This window comes from Eleutherodactylus coqui, chromosome 2, assembly GCF_035609145.1.
Source record: "Eleutherodactylus coqui strain aEleCoq1 chromosome 2, aEleCoq1.hap1, whole genome shotgun sequence".
NCBI classification, from domain to species: domain Eukaryota; kingdom Metazoa; phylum Chordata; class Amphibia; order Anura; family Eleutherodactylidae; genus Eleutherodactylus; species Eleutherodactylus coqui.
Genome location: NC_089838.1, coordinates 96,334,646 through 96,353,369, shown reverse-complemented (window position 1 = coordinate 96,353,369; position 18,724 = coordinate 96,334,646). Strand labels below are relative to the sequence as shown.

The following is an 18,724-nucleotide window of genomic DNA, read 5'->3' as shown; positions in this document are numbered from 1 at the left end:
CAGCAAGGGTTCTGAATCCTCTCCCACTGGAGGAGTTTGTCGTGACCGATGCCAAACCTTTTGAAAGTTCCCGGGATTCAGGGGATGAGGCTGGGAACTTCCGGCAACTGTCTCAAGACCTTTCAGTGGGTGAGGAGGACGATGACGATGAGACACAGTTGTTTATCAGTGAGGTAGTAGTAAGGGCAGTAAGTCCGAGGGAGGAGCGCACAGAGGATTCGGAGGAAGAGCAGCAGGACGATGAGGTGACTGACCCCACCTGGTTTGCTACGCCTACTGAGGACAGCTCTTCAGAGGGGGAGGCAAGGGCAGCAGCAGGGCAGGATGCAAGAGGCAGTGCGGTGTCCAGGGGTAGAGGCAGGGCCAGACCGAATAATCCACCAACTGTTTTCCAAAGCGTCCCCTCGCACCATGCCACCCTGCAGAGGCCGAGGTGCTCAAAGGTCTGGCAGTTTTTCACTGAGAGTGCAGACGACCGACGAACAGTGGTGTGCAACCTGTGTCGCGCCAAGATCAGCCGGGGAGCCACCACCACCAGCCTCACCACCACCAGCATGCGCAGACATATGATGGCCAAGCACCCCACAAGGTGGGCCGAAGGCCGTTCACCGCCTCTGGTTTGCACCGCTGCCTCTCCCCCTGTGCCCCAACCTGCCACTGCGATCCAACCCCCCTCTCAGGGCACAGGCACTACCGTCTCATGGCCTGCACCCACACCCTCACCTCCGCTGTCCTCGGCCCCATCCACCAATGTCTGTCAGCGCACCGTCCAGCCGTCGCTAGCGCAAGTGTTGGAGCGCAAGTACGCCGCCACGCACCCGCACGCTCAAGCGTTAAACGTGCACATAGCCAAATTTATCAGCCTGGAGATGCTGCCGTATAGGGTTGTGGAAACGGAGGCTTTTAAAAGTATGATGGCGGCGGCCCCGCGCTACTCAGTTCCCAGTCGCCACTACTTTTCCCGATGTGCCGTCCCAGTCCTGCACGACCACGTCTCCCGCAACATTGTACGCGCCCTCACCAACGCGGTTACTGCCAAGGTCCACTTAACAACAGACACGTGGACAAGCACAGGCGGGCAGGGCCACTATATCTCCCAGACGGCACATTGGGTGAATTTAGTGGAGGCTGTGACAGAGTCAGAGCCTGGGACCGCTCACGTCCTACCCACCCCCAGAATTGCGGGCCCCAGCTCGGTGGTGGTATCTGCGGCGGTGTATGCTTCCTCCCCTAAACCACCCTCCTCCTCCTCCGCAACCTCTGTCTCGCAATCAAGATGTGTCAGCAGCAGCACGTCGCCAGCAGTCGGTGTCGCGCGGCGTGGCAGCACAGCGGTGGGCAAGCGTCAGCAGGCCGTGCTGAAACTACTCAGCTTAGGAGAGAAGAGGCACACGGCCCACGAACTGCTGCAGGGTCTGACAGAGCAGACCGACCGCTGGCTTGCGCCGCTGAGCCTCCAACCGGGCATGGTCGTGTGTGACAACGGCCGTAACCTGGTGGCGGCTCTGCAGCTCGGCAGCCTCACGCACGTGCCATGCCCTGCCCACGTCTTTAATTTGGTGGTTCAGCGCTTTCTGAAAAGCTACCCACGCTTGTCAGACCTGCTCGGATAGGTGTGCCGGCTCTGCGCACATTTCCGCAAGTCGCACACAGACGCTGCACCCTGCAACATCGGTTTCATCTGCCAGTGCACCGACTGCTGTGCGACGTGCCCACATGGTGGAACTCTACGCTCCACATGTTGGCCAGGCTCTATGAGCAGCGTAGAGCTATAGTGGAATACCAACTCCAACATGGGCGGCGCAGTGGGAGTCAGCCTCCTCAATTCTTTACAGAAGAGTGGGCCTGGTTGGCAGACATCTGCCAGGTCCTTGGTAACTTTGAGGAGTCTACCCAGATGGTGAGCGGCGATGCTGCAATCATTAGCGTCACCATTCCTCTGCTATGCCTCTTGAGAAGTTCCCTGCAAAGCATAAAGGCAGACGCTTTGTGCTTGGAAACAGAGGCGGGGGAAGACAGTATGTCACTGGATAGTCAGAGCACCCTTCTGTCTATATCTCAGTGCGCTGAGGAGGAGGAGGAGCATGAGGAGGATGAGGAGGAGGGGGAAGAGACAGCTTGGCCCACTGCTGAGGGTACCCATGCTGCTTGCCTGTCATCCTTTCAGCGTGTATGGCCTGAGGAGGAGGAGGATCCTGAAAGTGATCTTCCTAGTGAGGACAGCCATGTGTTGCGTACAGGTACCCTGGCACACATGGCTGACTTCATGTTAGGATGCCTTTCTCGTGACCCTCACGTTACACGCATTCTGGCCACTACGGATTACTGGGTGTACACACTGCTCGACCCACGGTATAAGGAGAACCTTTCCACTCTTATACCCGAAGAGGAAAGGGGTTCGAGAGTGATGCTATACCACAGGACCCTGGCGGACAAACTGATGGTAAAATTCCCATCCGACAGCGCTAGTGGCCGAAGGCGCAGTTCAGAGGGCCAGGTAGCAGGGGAGGCGCAGAGATCAGGCAGCATGTACAGCACAGGCAGGGGAACACTCTCTAAGGCCTTTGACAGCTTTCTGGCTCCCCAGCAAGACTGTGTCACCGGTCCCCAGTCAAGGCTGAGTCGGCGGGAGCACTGTAAAAGGATGGTGAGGGAGTGCGTAGCCGAACACTGCATGCCCCAGTCAGACTGTCGGAAACAATTTTGCGCCAGCCTGCTGTAACGCTTAGCTGCGTATTAATTAGGACTACTACCCCCAGCAGATAGATACTGTAGGCAGCGTATAATATTATGTATACTGTTTCCCTCTGGCGGGATGATGGCGGTGATGTGACAGAGACAGCAGATCCAGGAAACAGTTTTGCGCAAGCCTGCTGTAACGTTTAGCTGCATATTAATTAGGACTACTACCCCCAGCAGATAGATACTGTAGGCAGCGTATAATATTATGTATACTGTTTCCCTCTGGCAGGATGACGGCGCTGATGTAACAGAGACAGCAGATCCAGGAAACAATTTTGCGCAAGCCTGCTGTAATGCTTAGCTGCGTATTAATTAGGACTACTACCCCCAGCAGATAGATACTGTAGGCAGCGTATAATATTATGTATACTGTTTCCCTCTGGCGGGATGACGGCGGTGATGTAACAGAGACAGCAGACCCAGGAAAGAATTTTGTGGAAGCCTGCTGTAACGCTTAGCTGCGTATTAATTAGGACTACTACCCCCAGCAGATAGATACTGTAGGCAGCGTATAATATTATGTATACTGTTTCCCTCTGGCGGGATGACGGCGCTGATGTAACAGAGACAGCTGATCCAGGAAACAATTTTGCGCAAGCCTGCTGTAACGCTTAGCTGCGTATTAATTAGGACTACTACCCCCAGCAGATAGATACTGTAGGCAGCGTATAATATTATGTATACTGTTTCCCTTTGGCGGGATGACGGCGGTGATGTAACAAAGACAGCAGACCCAGGAAACAATTTTGTGGAAGCCTGCTGTAACGCTTAGCTGCGTATTAATTAGGACTACTACCCCCAGCAGATAGATACTGTAGGCAGCGTATAACATTATGTATACTGTTTCCCTCTGGCGGGATGACGGCGCTGATGTAACAGAGACAGCAGATCCAGGAAACAATTTTGCGCCAGCCTGCTGTAACGCTTAGCTGCATATTAATTAGGACTACTACCCCCAGCAGATAGATACTGTAGGCAGCATATAATATTATGTATACTGTTTACCTCTGGCGGGATGACGGCACTGATGAAACAGAGACAGCAGATCCAGGAAACAATTTTGCGCCAGCCTGCTGTAACGCTTAGCTGCGTATTAATTAGGACTACTACCCCCAGCAGATAGATACTGTAGGCAGCGTATAATATTATGTATACTGTTTCCCTCTGGCGGGATGACGGCGGTGATGTAACAGAGACAGCAGACCCAGGAAACAATTTTGCGCAAGCCTGCTGTAACGCTTAGCTGCGTATTAATTAGGACTACTGCCCCCAGCAGATAGATACTGTAGGCAGCGTATAATATTATGTATACTGTTTCCCTCTGGCGGGATGACGGCGCTGATGTAACAGAGACAGCAGATCCAGGAAACAATTTTGTGGAAGCCTGCTGTAACGCTTAGCTGCGTATTAATTAGGACTACTACCCCCAGCAGATAGATACTGTAGGCAGCGTATAATATTATGTATACTGTTTACCTCTGGCAGGATGACGGCGGTGATGTAACAGAGACAGCAGACCCAGGAAACAATTTTGCGCAAGCCTGCTGTAACGCTTAGCTGCGTATTAATTAGGACTACTACCCCCAGCAGATAGATACTTTAGGCAGCGTATAATATTATGTATACTGTTTCCCTCTGTCGGGATGACGGCGCTGATGTAACAGAGACAGCAGATCCAGGAAACAATTTTGCGCAAGCCTGCTGTAACGCTTAGCTGCGTATTAATTAGGACTACTACCCCCCAGCAGATAGATACTGTAGGCAGCGTATAACATTATGTATACTGTTTCCCTCTGGCGGGATGACGGTGCTGATGTAACAGAGACAGCAGATCCAGGAAACAATTTTGCGCAAGCCTGCTGTAACGCTTAGCTGCATATTAATTAGGACTACTACCCCCAGCAGACACGCAGTAAACTGAAGACGGTCACAGGCAGCCCAAATATAGTATTTTTCCCCCAATTTTTTGGAAAAAGCCCACTGCCTATATAGCCTGAATATCTCTTTCCCTGCCTCACCAGTACTGGCCCTATACTCTGTACAATGACTGCAGACTGTGGACGCAATGCTCTGCATGGCCGATATACAAAAAAAAAAAATGTGCAACACTGCAAAAAGCAGCCTCAACAGTACTGCACATGGTTAGATGTGGCCCTAAGAAGGACCGTTGGGGTTCTTGAAGCCTAAAATCACTCCTAACGCTCTCCCTATAGCAGCTCCGGCATCAGCAGCACTTTCCCTGAACTATGTCAGAATGCATCTGTGGCGAGCTGCGGGAGGGGCCGATTTATATACTCGGGTGACACCTGATCTCGCCAGCCACTCACTGCAGGGGGGTGGTATAGGGCTTGAACGTCACAGGGGGAAGTTGTAATGACTTCCCTGTCTTTCTATTGGCCAGAAAAGCGCGCTAACGTCTCAGAGATGAAAGTGAAAGTAAGTCGAACATCGCGTGGTGCTCGCCTCTAGTAACGAGCATCTCGAACACGCTAATACTCGAACGAGTATCAAGCTCGGACGAGTACGTTTGCTCATCTCTAGTTAAACTGTATTAATATGCTAATAGTTCCAGAAAGAAAAATAGTAAAACCCTTTAACCAAGAAGTGGCAGAGGAACTGTAAGTATAGTGTTGCTATCTTGCTTTTTTTTAGGCCTTTGATAATACAATACAGCTGACATTTCTCTTTAAATCCCCACCTTCTAATGATAGTGAGATGACTCTGCTGATCCTGTCCCAGTCCATAAGGAGTAGCAGAAAATTGGAATTTCAGCATATTGTATTTGCTCTGGTGAGCAGTGTGAAAACTGTAATATTGCAAGACTCATCATATTGCAATATTCCATTAAATGTTTTAAGAAAATCTATGTTTAGAATAAAAAACTGTTGATTCATGATGATTCATTCTCTTTTAAGTAAAATAGATGAAAAAGGAGGATGGAGCAAGACCCAGTGAAGGTGGTGGGATGAAAAAGGAGGGTGGAGCAAGACCCAGTGAGGGTAGTTGGATGAAAAAGGAAGGTGGAGCAAGACCCAGTGAGGGTGGTGGTATGAAAAAGTAGGGTGGAGCAAGACCCAGTGAGGGTGGTTGGATGAAAAAGGAGGGTGGAGCAAGACCCAGTGAGGGTGGTTGGATGAAAAAGGAGGGTGGAGCAAGACCCAATGAGGGTGGTTGGATGAAAAAGGAGGGTGGAGCAAGACCCAGTGAGGGTGGTTGGATGAAAAAGGAGGGTGGAGCAAACTTTTTCTCCCCTGTCCCCTGCACATACAGGACCTCTGCCACATCCAAAACACCTTTGGAATTGTGTCACCCCCAGGCATCCTATTGTCCTCTCCAGCCGAACTGACGAATGGGGTTCATCCCCGAAACGCGTTTTCAATCGCTGGTTTTTATTTTGTGAAATAATAAAAAAGAAATGCTTTTACCATCACATATTGGACCTTTATCTTCATCTTCTAGTAGCTTAGAGGGTTGCGCCTCCATACCAGTATTTTTCTATATTCTTTTCATTCTCTTTTAAGGCTATGTACACCCTTTTTTTGCAATGTGCTTTTGGAAATGAAATTATTTTGTGCTTGGTTTTCATTAAAAATTTTTGATTGTTTGATTTTTATGCTTGCATTGTTTAGCAAGGCACTGCAGACTGGAGGACTGAAATCTTAGCAAATGTTGTCAGAATAAACTATATGGCTCCTCCCTAGCCTGCTTACCTGGTGTGAATGTGCATTCACTGTCTTTCCACTGATGGCTGTATAACAGTGCTGGGGGATAGTGGATGAGAACAGGAGGAGAGCAGAGAAAGCTACTATTACAGGGGGCTGTAATTCACTCTGGGTGAATTTTCTGCTCTTATCAGCAGTGAGGGAGAATGGCCAGCAGCTACACAGAGGGAGAATGAGATAAATAGATAGCTGTGTAGTATTGAGTGGTCATGGCTAGGCTTCATAGCTTCTGAGGAGAGAGGAGGGGAAGCTAAGTTTGTGTGCATTGATGAGAGATAACAGCTAGAAACCTGAATGTAGGAGATACTGCAAACCAAATATGAGGCTTTTTAAATGAATGAGAAGGAAAACTCAATGCAAAAAACAGATGAGTACATCATTTTTTTTCTGCAGGGACTTAATAAGAAATGTGTGCATTGATTTTTTATGCACAAAGATTGCCATAGCCTTTAGGGCTAGAGGCTACTGGATACAGTGTTGTGGGTACACATTTGAAAAAGGAAAACAATGAGAACATGCATCAAATATTTGAATTATAGAGAAGGGGAGTTCATGCTGAATCTAAATTGATAAACACCTCAAAAAATATCAAGCACCTGGAAGTAGTTGTTAGAATTGAATGAAACTTTCTATGTGTGATTGTAACGTAGATTGCGATTACAATATCAGAGCAAAATAATAATTTATGTGGAAAACTGAACACTAGAAGTGGCTTTAGTACCCTTTTGGGCCACCTCTAGTTTAGATGCAAGATGTGATACAGGCGGGCATGGTGGCCCACATTTGCTGCAACTGAATCTCTAGATTATGAAAACTCATAGGCTGTTGAAGTTGGCATCCCAAATGGTCCCATACATGTTTTTTTGATGATAAACCAGGCGGCTAAGAAGGCTATGGAAGTGTGGCAATTTTGAGGAGACATTCCTGTGATACTCTTGCTGTGTGCGGCCAAGCATTATTCTATTTGAGAATGCCTCTTGGAAGCCCTGCCAGAAGAAGCAACACACATGGCTGCAGGATGTCCTGAACATATCTCTGAGTTGTCATTGTCGCTTGTACCACTACTAGGGATGACCAATGGTTGTATGTGATGCCCTCTTACAGACCATCACACCAGCAGTGGGGCAGTGTGCTGCTCCATAGCAAAGGCAGGATTGGGGTTCTCAACCCTAGGTCTCCAGACATGAACATGGCTGTCGTCAGTGCCCAAACTAATTCTAGAGTTGTCACTAAAGACAACCTGGTTTCACTCTGTAGAACTTCCATTCCATCGTTTACAACACCACTGCAAACAGAGGCAATTGGGGGTGGGTGTCAAAGGCAGTACACGTACTGGATGCAGTAAGGCAAAATGTCCTTCAGCCAAGCATCTGGAAATGGTTCCAACAGACACAGGGGCCTGTAATAATAGTGCCAGCTATTTCTCGATGATGGACAACAAAACAGTTGGAGCTGCTCATGCTTGTCAGATAATCAGGAGATTATCTCTACTGGTGGTGTGTTGAGGGCATCCTGAGCCTGGTCACTTTGTGTGCATTCCCTCAAGCATCTGCTGATCTCAACACCTCCTAACAGTATGGTCAGAACGACCCAAGTGACAGGCAATTTGTCAATATGTCCATCCACCTTCTCACATTCCAATAATGTGCCCCTTTTCAACTCAGTTAACTGGGCAAAATATCTTCAATTACGTTGTATAGGCATGTCTAGTGGTCAACAAGCTCTACACAAGCAGAAAAAGACTTCTGTCACATATAAGTAGTCTCTGAGAGCCAAGGCCAAGGTCGGAACCACTATTTGGTCCTCAGATGGCAAGACAGTTCGTTTAATCACACCACAACTCTAATCATTTGCATATCTGCCTGAGATGTAACTGGATGCCAGGTTTTGCAGCAAAACTACAACTCCTCCTAGATGCTTGATTTTTTTTTTTTTTTTTTACAAAGACTGTATATTATGTGACATACCAAGAGGTAACAGACACTATATAATTACAACACTTCACAAATTGCTCATATTTTCTTATAGTGTTTCCCCAACCAGAATTGTTCAAACCAAACTTTATCTAAAACAGGGCAACAATCCAACAGCTATTGTGTGAATGAGCACTTAAGACTTTATTATGCACTTGTACATCTATGATTTTTACACATTATTTGTCACCACAAAAGCCCTGTATTTTGCAAACATTGGTCAGTAGTTATTTGCTGACAAGGCAAAGTGTCCATTTGAACAGGAATGTTTCCCTACTTGGAGTCCACATAGATGACGGATGTTTGTAGACTAAAATAAGGGAAGGGCTTTTAATTTCTCTGTGATAAACACCATTCACACATCTCAGAATCCTACAAAAATATAGATAATGAAGCAGCCACAGATTATATGACCACAAAAAGCAGCCGGTCAACTTGAAAGAAAGTGCAGAGTACAAGGATATAACAAGACCAAGAATTTATGCAGTAATATATTCACTAAATGTAAACCATCATAATATATTTCTTTTCTATTTCAATCATGTGACCTTCACTCTCCAATACGGAAACATGCATTTTTGAAGTGACACTCTTCCATCAACTTTTTTCGAAAGCGAAAGAAAAAAAAAACACTGGCTTTCTAAAAAAATTAATAAGAAAAAAAAATAATTAAAAAAAGACAATCCCAGGAACATGTTCACCAATCCATTATGCTTGTGCAATTAGTGTTTGCAGAAACCATTTTACATATCAATGAAAAATAATACATTGTGCTTCCACGGAGAAAAGAAAACTAATACCCTGTAACTAGTAATGACAACACCAGTGTTGCTGGTTGGAACCAATCGATGATAGTAGACAGGGCAACAGGTCCATCCAGCAGCAATGGGGTTTTGGTGATTTATGTATATAGGCAGTAGTTTTAGTGGAAATGGCAATCTATCAAATGAACAATAGGTCTCATGTACCATAGAATTGTGATTCATAATAACCCCCCACCCTCCCCCCTGCTCTCTATAGATGATACTTTCGTAGCAGATCTGATTGCCAGGAGTATTTCCTCTCTGGAAATCTTTCTGGTATTTTAATCTTCATAAAATCTTGAATACACTTTTCTAACTCTTCTTCAATAGAGAGCTTTTCTTTCACCACTTTTTTTTTACTAGTGTTGGACTCTCTAGAACCAGATGTTAAAGTTCGTAAAAGGTCACTTTTCCGCCGGATTTCAGATTGCTGCAGAATCTGCACTGGTCCCTTCTTAGCTGGTCGATCAAGAGTCTGTATGTTGCTCTGGCGGGTTACTGGACCACAGATGACTGTCTCTTGAGGAGAGCTGGCTTCTGATTGGCTGTCACAGCTGGATGTAGAGAGTTCATTGCAAGATGTTCCACTTTCACCCTCCTTGTCCCCTTTTGTGTTTTTACAGCAGCAATCACAATGAGTTGATGGCCATCTAGAAGGTCCTCCTGCAAAGAATAAGAGAATATTTTATATATCTGTGAACATTCATCATTACACTCATCACAGCAGATAAATGAAATATTTTACCTGAATATTAGTTGAATATTTCATACAATTATTATTACATACACAGTAAAATGCATATTCCCATTTTATGATCATGGCTATCTGACCTCTGGCACCATGACCAATCTGTAGAATGAAATGAACAAGGTCCCTAGCTTTTTTCTTACACAACAAATCTTCTGTCCACCTGTGATACAGGAAACTGCAATATGGCTCCACAATACTTACCAGGATTACCGTTGAGTGATCCAAGCTAGTAGAACCCCATTTCGGGTCAAACTTTGCTAAAAATTCATTTTGATAAGAACCTGAATCTCAGACGGTTCATTTCTGCTAAATCGGAAGTTCATAAAACCCCCTAAAGCAAGTATTAAAGACTGTGTAAGAGTGCGGTGATGGTTCTTCTTCAATGGATATGGCTGGGATCCTAGTAGAGTTGAGCAAACATACTCTGCCGAGCCTGATGCTCGTTCGAGTATTAGCGTACTCGATGGTGCTCGTTACTCGAACGAGCATCAAGTTTTTGGCCCCAGGTTCAAATCTGACGAAGGACAACATCTGAGTAGACTCTGTAAAACTCCATGCAGATGCTGTACTCGGTCAGATATGAACCTAAGACTTCAGCACTGTAAGGCAACAGTGCTAACCACTGAGAGGAGGAAGAGAAGGAGTCATATTAGGAGGTTTTATGAACTTCCGGTTTGGTTTGAAATTGATTTAAAAAAAACAAATTTTTTACAAAATTTGGCAAACCCGCTAAACTGAACTTTTGAAAAGTTCACCTATCTGTACTCAGTAGATGGGCTCAGTAGACAGGGGTAGACATTTACAGTAGGTGGCTCCTAGTTCTGTAACTGCTTGATTGCAATGAACTGCCTACCATACAGCCCACAGCTACCTAAAAAATCCTTCACTGGTATGCCAATCCGGTGATGCTTGTAGATATTGGGAATTACTAGCCCAGTTCTTTGTGTAGAAGTGTTGTTATATTGTTAAAGGGGTATTCCCATTTTAGAAATGTCTAGATATGCTATAAATGTCTGACAGATGCTGCTCCCAGCCCTGGCACACACATCTATCCCTGACCTGCCATTCTTCACATAGGTGAAGGTACTAAAAGCGGGACCCGCATCCGTTGGACATTTCTGGCATAGCTTATGTAAGTGCCCCCAAGTGTCTGACATGGGAATACCCCATTAAAGTAGCAGCAGGGCTTCCATGCCTACAAAGTCATGTATAGGTGTGTAGCTTGGAGTGTCAGTAGTCAGATCCTAGTTCACACGTTTATGTGTCAATCAAAATAGCATGAAGCAAGAAGAATCCAGAAACACAATGATAAAAATACAATTAATCAAAGAATCTATGGATTAATTTTACAAACTGAACAAACTAATTTCTTCCATTGACCCAATACTCTACAATCTAAATATTCACAAAAAATGTTTGTAGTATATGGTTTAACTAGTCACTAAGGGCAGAGTCACACAAGTGTATTTGCAAAAAAGCTCGCCATGGTACAGAGTATTTGCGCATGAACGAAGTTTGAAGAGGTGCATAATTTGCATGTTGCACACTTGTCTACACACAGTACTCTAATTTTTGCACACGCAAGGCCAGTTCATACGTGCATGTGACTCAGCCTTTCCATGGAAAATAATGGCTAGACAGTAGACACTCATTGGCTAGTTCATGAATAATAAGGTCCGGATGTGTTCTTTTCCCTGCATTTTCTGCAGTGTCACACCCTTCGCTTGTGCATTTTCGCACCTCCCATAGACTTCTATGGCACCTTTTCTGTGCAAAACATAAAAAAGGGAAGCAGGACCAATTTTTTTTTTGAGCACGCATGAAATGTGCATGTGATAGGGCTTATGAGAACTAACGTATTGAAATCAACGGGTTCTATTCTCTGTGTTTAGAATTTCCGTGTGCAAATACCTGCAAAAACATGTGACGGAGCCCTAAATATTATATTAAAAAGTAGAACAAACATGACATCTATTCACAATATTCCACCCATTATTTAATATGGTGCCCTGGTGCAATGCAATTTTACCATATTGTAACCTAAAATCCCGCAGCCAAACCACTGCGGTATGCCAAACTGTTTAAGTGTTTTCTGTAATGTGGCTTCAATGACCAACACATAACTGTCTGTAGAATCACAGATAAGAGAACAATTTGATCAGCCAATGAAGCCTTCTATCCAGCCAATGCTACATCAACTCTGCGACCATCAGGGATGAAATTGCTGTCCTTTGCCATCTTCACGACGCAGAATGCAGGCAGTGGAACATTTTGCTCTATTCTGGTTTTTATTTTTGAAGTGGGTCATTTTGAGTGAATTTCTATACAGTATCATTTACACAGTAAGATCTTCTATGTAGTGTAGGAATAGCTTTTATTTATCTCTTGTTGGCTCCATATGCCGTAGCCATTTATTATAATTGGCAATGATGCAAAATAAGTTAAAGGGGTTACGTCTCATTCAGACAGGTATATGTGGGGTGCACCCTGAGACTTTAGACACGCCTTGCATTGGACAGCACATGGACATACTTCCATGTGTTGTCCGATACCAGTGATACGGACCAGAATAGGACATGCTGCAATTTTTTCATGCAATTGTCCATGTGCAGAAAATGCCTGTGTGTATAGCCTAATTGGCTATAATGGGTCTATGTGATCTTGGTGAAATACACGGTCATCCCACGGACAGGAGATGTGAATGGGCCCTTACAATTAAAATAAAAGGGTTTGGTTTTTTTCCCATTCTCTTTCCTGAGGCAGGACTGCAGTTCATGGAAAAGAGTCCTTTTTTTCATCTAAAAGCAACTACATTAGACCTTTCAACTAAAAAAAACTTTTTGGGAATAATTTGATATGCATACATTCCTGAAGCACATTGAAGCCCATTTATAAAATGACCCAAGTGTTGCAACTTTTTGTGCACAGAAACTAAGCCGCACGAAAAAGATCATGCTGGTGACACTGTAATAGAGTCAATCCATACTTGATCATGACTCTTACAAGTCTACGACAGATCCTATTATGTGAGTAGAACTTCATCTGAGAACAATCTGGCGAGGCAAGGATTGTGATGAAATGTCACATTATGTTGGTGGGAGCCTACCAGTCTGCAAATACTCGTGCCAGAAACATTTATAGACCCAGTCTTAGACTTGTGCTATATACAGACCCAAAAATCAATACAGGCTAAATTGAAAGTTATTTAATTCTTGCCTTAGGAAAAACTATTGAGTGACACTTTGTAAAACTGGTCGTGTGAACTTGCAAGAAACTTATACATGAAGGGTATTGATTTCTGCTTGTATGGGCTAGATTCTGAGATGCTTGCCCTTTTCAAGTTCTTTTATTTTGTTTCTGCCTCATTTACTTATCATATATTTGTGAAAAATATAGTAAAAAACAAAGGCGCTCAAAACAATTGTAGGAATGAACGCACTCTTAAAGGAATGCATAAAATATCTACAAATGTGTTCTTCTTTAACTTTCTCCCCGGCTTGAGATATCTTGAAAAGTGTGGCGTAAGATGACCCTAAATAAAACATAATTTCACAATAGTCTGTGATAAGAGGTCTATGCTTTATTTGTCTATGTGTCGCTACTAGAGATGAGCGAACGTGCTCATTTAGGACAATTACTCGATCAAGCATCGCTTTTTTCGAGTAACTACCTACTCGGACGAAAAGATTCAGGGGGCGGGGGCGGCGGGGTGGAGCGGGAGGTAGCAGGGGGGGAACAGGGGGGAGCTCTCTCTCTTTCCCCCCCACTCACCCCCGCAATCCCCCGCTCACCCCCGGCACCCTCCCATTCTTTTCGCCCGATTAGGTAGTTACTTGAAAAAAGCGATGCTCGATCGTGTAATTGCTCTAAACGAGCGCGTTCGCTCATCTCTAGTCGCTACCTAATGGCTGTGATGTAAATTGTAGCCTGTTGAGGTTTTTGCTAGCATCTTGCAATAATGTATCAAATTTTTTCATAAGAAACTGACATTAACAAAACTATCTGGAAAATTAGGGGTGGATACATCAAGGTATTCATGGTAATGCATTTCATGACAACATGCACTTATCCATGTATGTAGAAATTAGAACTTCATGTACTACATTGGGGTTTTTCATTAGTCAGTGAGTTCATCTACTCTCCTACTATTATTCTATTCTTTCCAGGCAAAACTTTAAATCATATTGTTGCCCAGACCTTTCAAGCTTTACAATCCCCTGTGACGTTACCTTTCTGTTCTGGCCTCTTCACACTGGTATTCCACCTTCCAGTGGCACCCAGATCAAACCTTGGCTCTACAAAGCATGTCAAGACACATTGCCCTGCAGCTCACTCAATGGGCTGATGGGTGAGACATTGGATCTGGCTGTCAGAAAATTTAAAAAAGCAGCCACAGTAAGGGAGTAAGGCTATAAGAGGTAGAAGAATACTATAAGTCTAAGCAAAGCTCAGATTTTACAGCAGTTGGATCTCGTGGAAGCAGTGATATATAGGGATCTCATATGTCTCAATGCCCAAGAACTCTAACCTATGTCCATTTCTTGAGATTCTACAGATGGTTTAGTGGGAAAGTTCTATGATTTTTGAGGCATAAACCATGAGTGGAGTTCAAAGTATATATGTTGTCATCACAATTCTGGAATAACATAATTTCATTAATGAAGATATATTACAAAAGAGGTATGAAAATATAATAGTAATTGGTGAGAAGTATGGTGCCGCAGGTAGAAGCACACATTAAAACATTCCTTAAAACACATATGACCTTTTCAAAGCTGCATGAAATTTTCATTAACTGGCAAAATTTTGCTCAATCCAACAATGAAAGCAAATCAACTCATCCGGATTGGATGTAATTTATAGCCTTAAAATGACACACACAATGTACTAACACAGAGAATACAATATATTAATAATGAAACCACAAATTGGGTAAACAGGAAATCTGAGCCTAACCTATTGATTCAAGGAGACCCTACCCAAAAGCGGGTGATCCCACATAAGGAACCTGGGGTGATCCTGACTCTTTCTAGTTGGAAACAGGGTAATGGTAGCTACAGTGAATAACAATATATGCAGAGCAGATGTTACACAAGCACGTAATGATGCTAATGTACAAGTAATGCAAAAAGATAGCTCTAATCAGGAGTTAGATATTTCAACACCATATATAACATAAACACCAAATAGATTTATCTTAACCAGAAACACCTTTGAACAAGAAGTATATACAACATCCGCAATGAGGAGGAACCAAAAAAAATATGTACAGAGAAGCACTGATTGGCCTTCTGGGACATACACCTCCCAGCTGACCAATCCATCCAAAAGAAGTGCTCATGTTAGCATCCAATGATGGAATGACATTGAGCATGGGACGGAATGTGGATGATGTGGGCTGGGGCTAACATCATAACATCACCTTGGTCCCTATCTAACTGGTGAGCCCAGACACAACCATAAAAAATATACTATGTTGGCTTGCAGAAAGTATTAAAACATTCAGGCATGCTCTGATTTTTTTAAAAGTTTTCAACTTTGTCTTTTCGTAAATACACACTCAATTTAAGGTGAATCCTGACCATAGATTTAAGTCATTGTAGTGCAATAAGTGCAGCTTAAAGGGGTTCCATCATTAGAAGAAAAAAAATCAATACTTAACTATTCCTACTATGTCAGTCTTCTTACTGCATCTTCTCCCACATGATCTTCTCCTGGCTCCTGCAGTCCCCCGGATCATGTCACCTCCAGCTAGTCAGATCCTCTTCTTCCTGTTATGTAGCATACATTCTCGACATTCTGCTTCCTGCAGGTCAATGTACGCTAGGTCACTAGTGATGTAGCATTCACCACCTAGCTGGGAATGCTGAATGCTATGCTGGGGTATTGTTGCGACTGCGCATTCACGCTGTCTCGCGGTAGTAGTATATGCGCGGGCAGACAGCCCGCATGTGCCATCTTGGCAATAGCCCAGCATAGGATTCAGCATTCACTGCTAGACAGTAAACGCTACATCACTAGGGATGTAGCGTACACTGACCTACAGGAAGCAGAATGCCACAAATGTATGTAATGTCACAGGAAGAAGAGGATGCTGGCTTGCGGTGAAGTGACCCGGGGGACTGGAGAAGCCAGGAGAAGATCGGCAGGGAGAAGATGCAGTAAGAAGACTGAGGGGGGAGGAATAGGTAAGTATTGAGGTTTTTTTTTCTTACAAGACAAAACCCTTTTTATCCCATCAGCAACATGTAAAATATGCAGATTTTAATGCAGACTTTAGTGTGGATTTTTAGACAAAATAAGAAACCAAACTAGTATTATCTTTTATAGTCTTACTATAGTCTTTTATTTCAATAATCAAAAGGTGTAAATTCTGTTTGAGCCTTCAGTATACTCTCTCCGGAACCTCCTCTGTCTTCTAGGTGACAATGCCAATAACATAAACCTATGCCTATCTGCTATAGTTGCCCATGTAATTCTCGAATGCTCTTTCATGGACCCACTTATAAATAGCAAAGGGAATTTCCCTTTAAGAACTTCAATTACATATTGTATACATGACTTAACAGACATCTTTTAAACACACTACTGAGTTAAAGAAATGTAAAAAAAAGAGAAAGGTTATATGGAAAAATTGAAATTGATTTGCTGAATCTTGCAGTTTGCCACATAAAAAAATACATCAATATCAGAGTGTCAAACCTTCAACTTTGTAAACTGAAAATAATTTTACAGAAAAGTTACATTTACAACAATAAAGTACTCTTTTGTTCGGTTCAGAGAAATGTAGGTCGCGCAGGTTACCTTTAGTGAGAGAAAATGTTCAGGATTGTTTTATACAATGTACCACACTGTCACATGTTTTTACACGTAAAGCAAATACAAGTGACAATTATGATTAAAATAGACCTTTTTCTTCATATTGACATTTTTGAACACCGCTGCAGAAGACGCCACATCAAATTGTCCACAACAAATGGATTCTGGCCATTATTTTAAAGTGAACTTTAGAAGTTGAAACATAATGGTCTTCAAAACCTTGCAGAAGACGCAGCAAAGTTATCCATAAAAACCAATCGAACAATTTTTTTATATTTTTTAATCTGAAAGAAATAAATTGAAGCTCGTATCTGATTGGTTGTTGTCAGCACTCATTCTTACACAAGACCCACGGAGCACTGATTCACTTGTAAAGCCTTCATCCTAGTGCACCATTTGTAAAACTTCATGTTTCTAAACCAAGAAGTCAATCCCATATACACTTATCCAACTAAAGTAATAGGCTGGCCTAAAGCATACACTCTATGGGGGGGGGGGGGGGGGGATTTGCTAAGGCCAGTGTTTTGTTCAGTTGTTGAAATGCAAAGCTTGGTGGAGTAAAATGCAAGAAATGTATTAAAAGGCATCAGCATCTTAATAAATTTGTAGCACTTTTGCCTGTCCAGGGACCAGAAAAGTAAATCTATGGCAACTATGAGCAGGTATGGATTTCTGCTGTATTTTATGCTGGTTTTTGGTGTACATTACAGCCAATCGGTTTGGTCACAGAGGGCCATGCCCCGTCTGCTAAGCTACACTCACTCTTAGGAAAAGCGGTGAGTGTGGTAAGAAAGAAAAAAAGTTGCAAAAGTTGCACCAAAATAGGGGTCCTAGCAGAGCCTTGGAGGACACTGACAGAGAGAGGGTGAGGACAAGGTATGTGAGTGGAAGACATTAAGGCCCAATGTCCACGGGTGGATGTGAATTGCAGAATCTGCGTGAGTCACCCGTGCAGATGATCTGCAGTTCAAGCCGGCCATAGAGAAACATGGGCGTCCGGAGCTGAATTAATGCATATGGATTTGTTTTCCGGACCTTTTGGAATGGAAAACAAATCGCAGCATGCCCCTTTTCAGTGCAATTCCCTCACGAATGGCTTCCATTGGAGTCAATGGAAGCTGTCCGATCCACGGCCCGTCTGCAATTGAAAGCAGGAGTTAAAAAAAAAAAAAAACTCCACTAAACGTGTGTGTTGGCTGGCACATCCGCACACACGCGCAATGATGAAAATGAAGACCCGGACAGGTAAGCTGTAGACCTGCAGTGTCCTCGGCCTCGGGCAGGGTCGGATTCCGCTGCTGAATCCGATCCGCCAGTGGGCATGAAGCCTAAATGTTCAGCCAGTGATATTTGAGGAGATCAGCATCAAGTTTGATACCAAGGGAGGAGAAGTTTGTAACAAGAGGGAATGGTGAACTGTGTCAGAGGCAGAGGACAAATCTAGGAGGGGTAGAGTAATGTTTGGAGACTTCAGCAGTTAGCAGAACATTTATAAATTTGTGTAGGGTGGTTTATGTAAAAAGAAAGGGAGGAAGCCAGATTATACAATTTTGGAATAGCAAGGTGGATGAGAGGTGGGAGGACAGTTCAAGGTGGGCATTGTGTTCCAGGAATGTTCATGCAAATGGAAACAGTGAGATTGGGCAGTAGCCGGGCAGAGTGGATGGATTGAGTGATGGTTTGTGGTCATGCCCACTGCAAGCCCAAACAAAAGTGCTATACAGAGTCATATAAGAAATAACTAATAAGATAACTAATTTTTGCTTCATAATGGCATCACCTGGTGAGCAATTGGCATGTATAAAGGTATTTTTCTATATTTTTCTTGAGCTTCAAAACCTCTTTAATAGAGCTTTTGGGCTGGTTTGAAAGTGCCCAGCAAGGTATGGGGGTAAGTATATAGTTAAAAAGTAT

General features: G+C 43.8%; 1 protein-coding gene across 1 annotated transcript in view; it reads right to left on the bottom strand.

The window, feature by feature from the left end:
• Window positions 1–8,574: 8,574 nt before the first annotated feature.
• KCTD16 (potassium channel tetramerization domain containing 16) overlaps window positions 8,575–18,724 on the bottom strand; it is a 303,096-nt gene continuing 292,946 nt past the window's right edge. Inside the window, exon 2 of the mRNA XM_066591249.1 lies at window positions 8,575–9,903. Coding sequence (XP_066447346.1) covers window positions 9,452–9,903 — 452 coding nt within the window. The 3' untranslated portion in view covers window positions 8,575–9,451. The remainder of the gene's footprint in view (window positions 9,904–18,724) is intronic.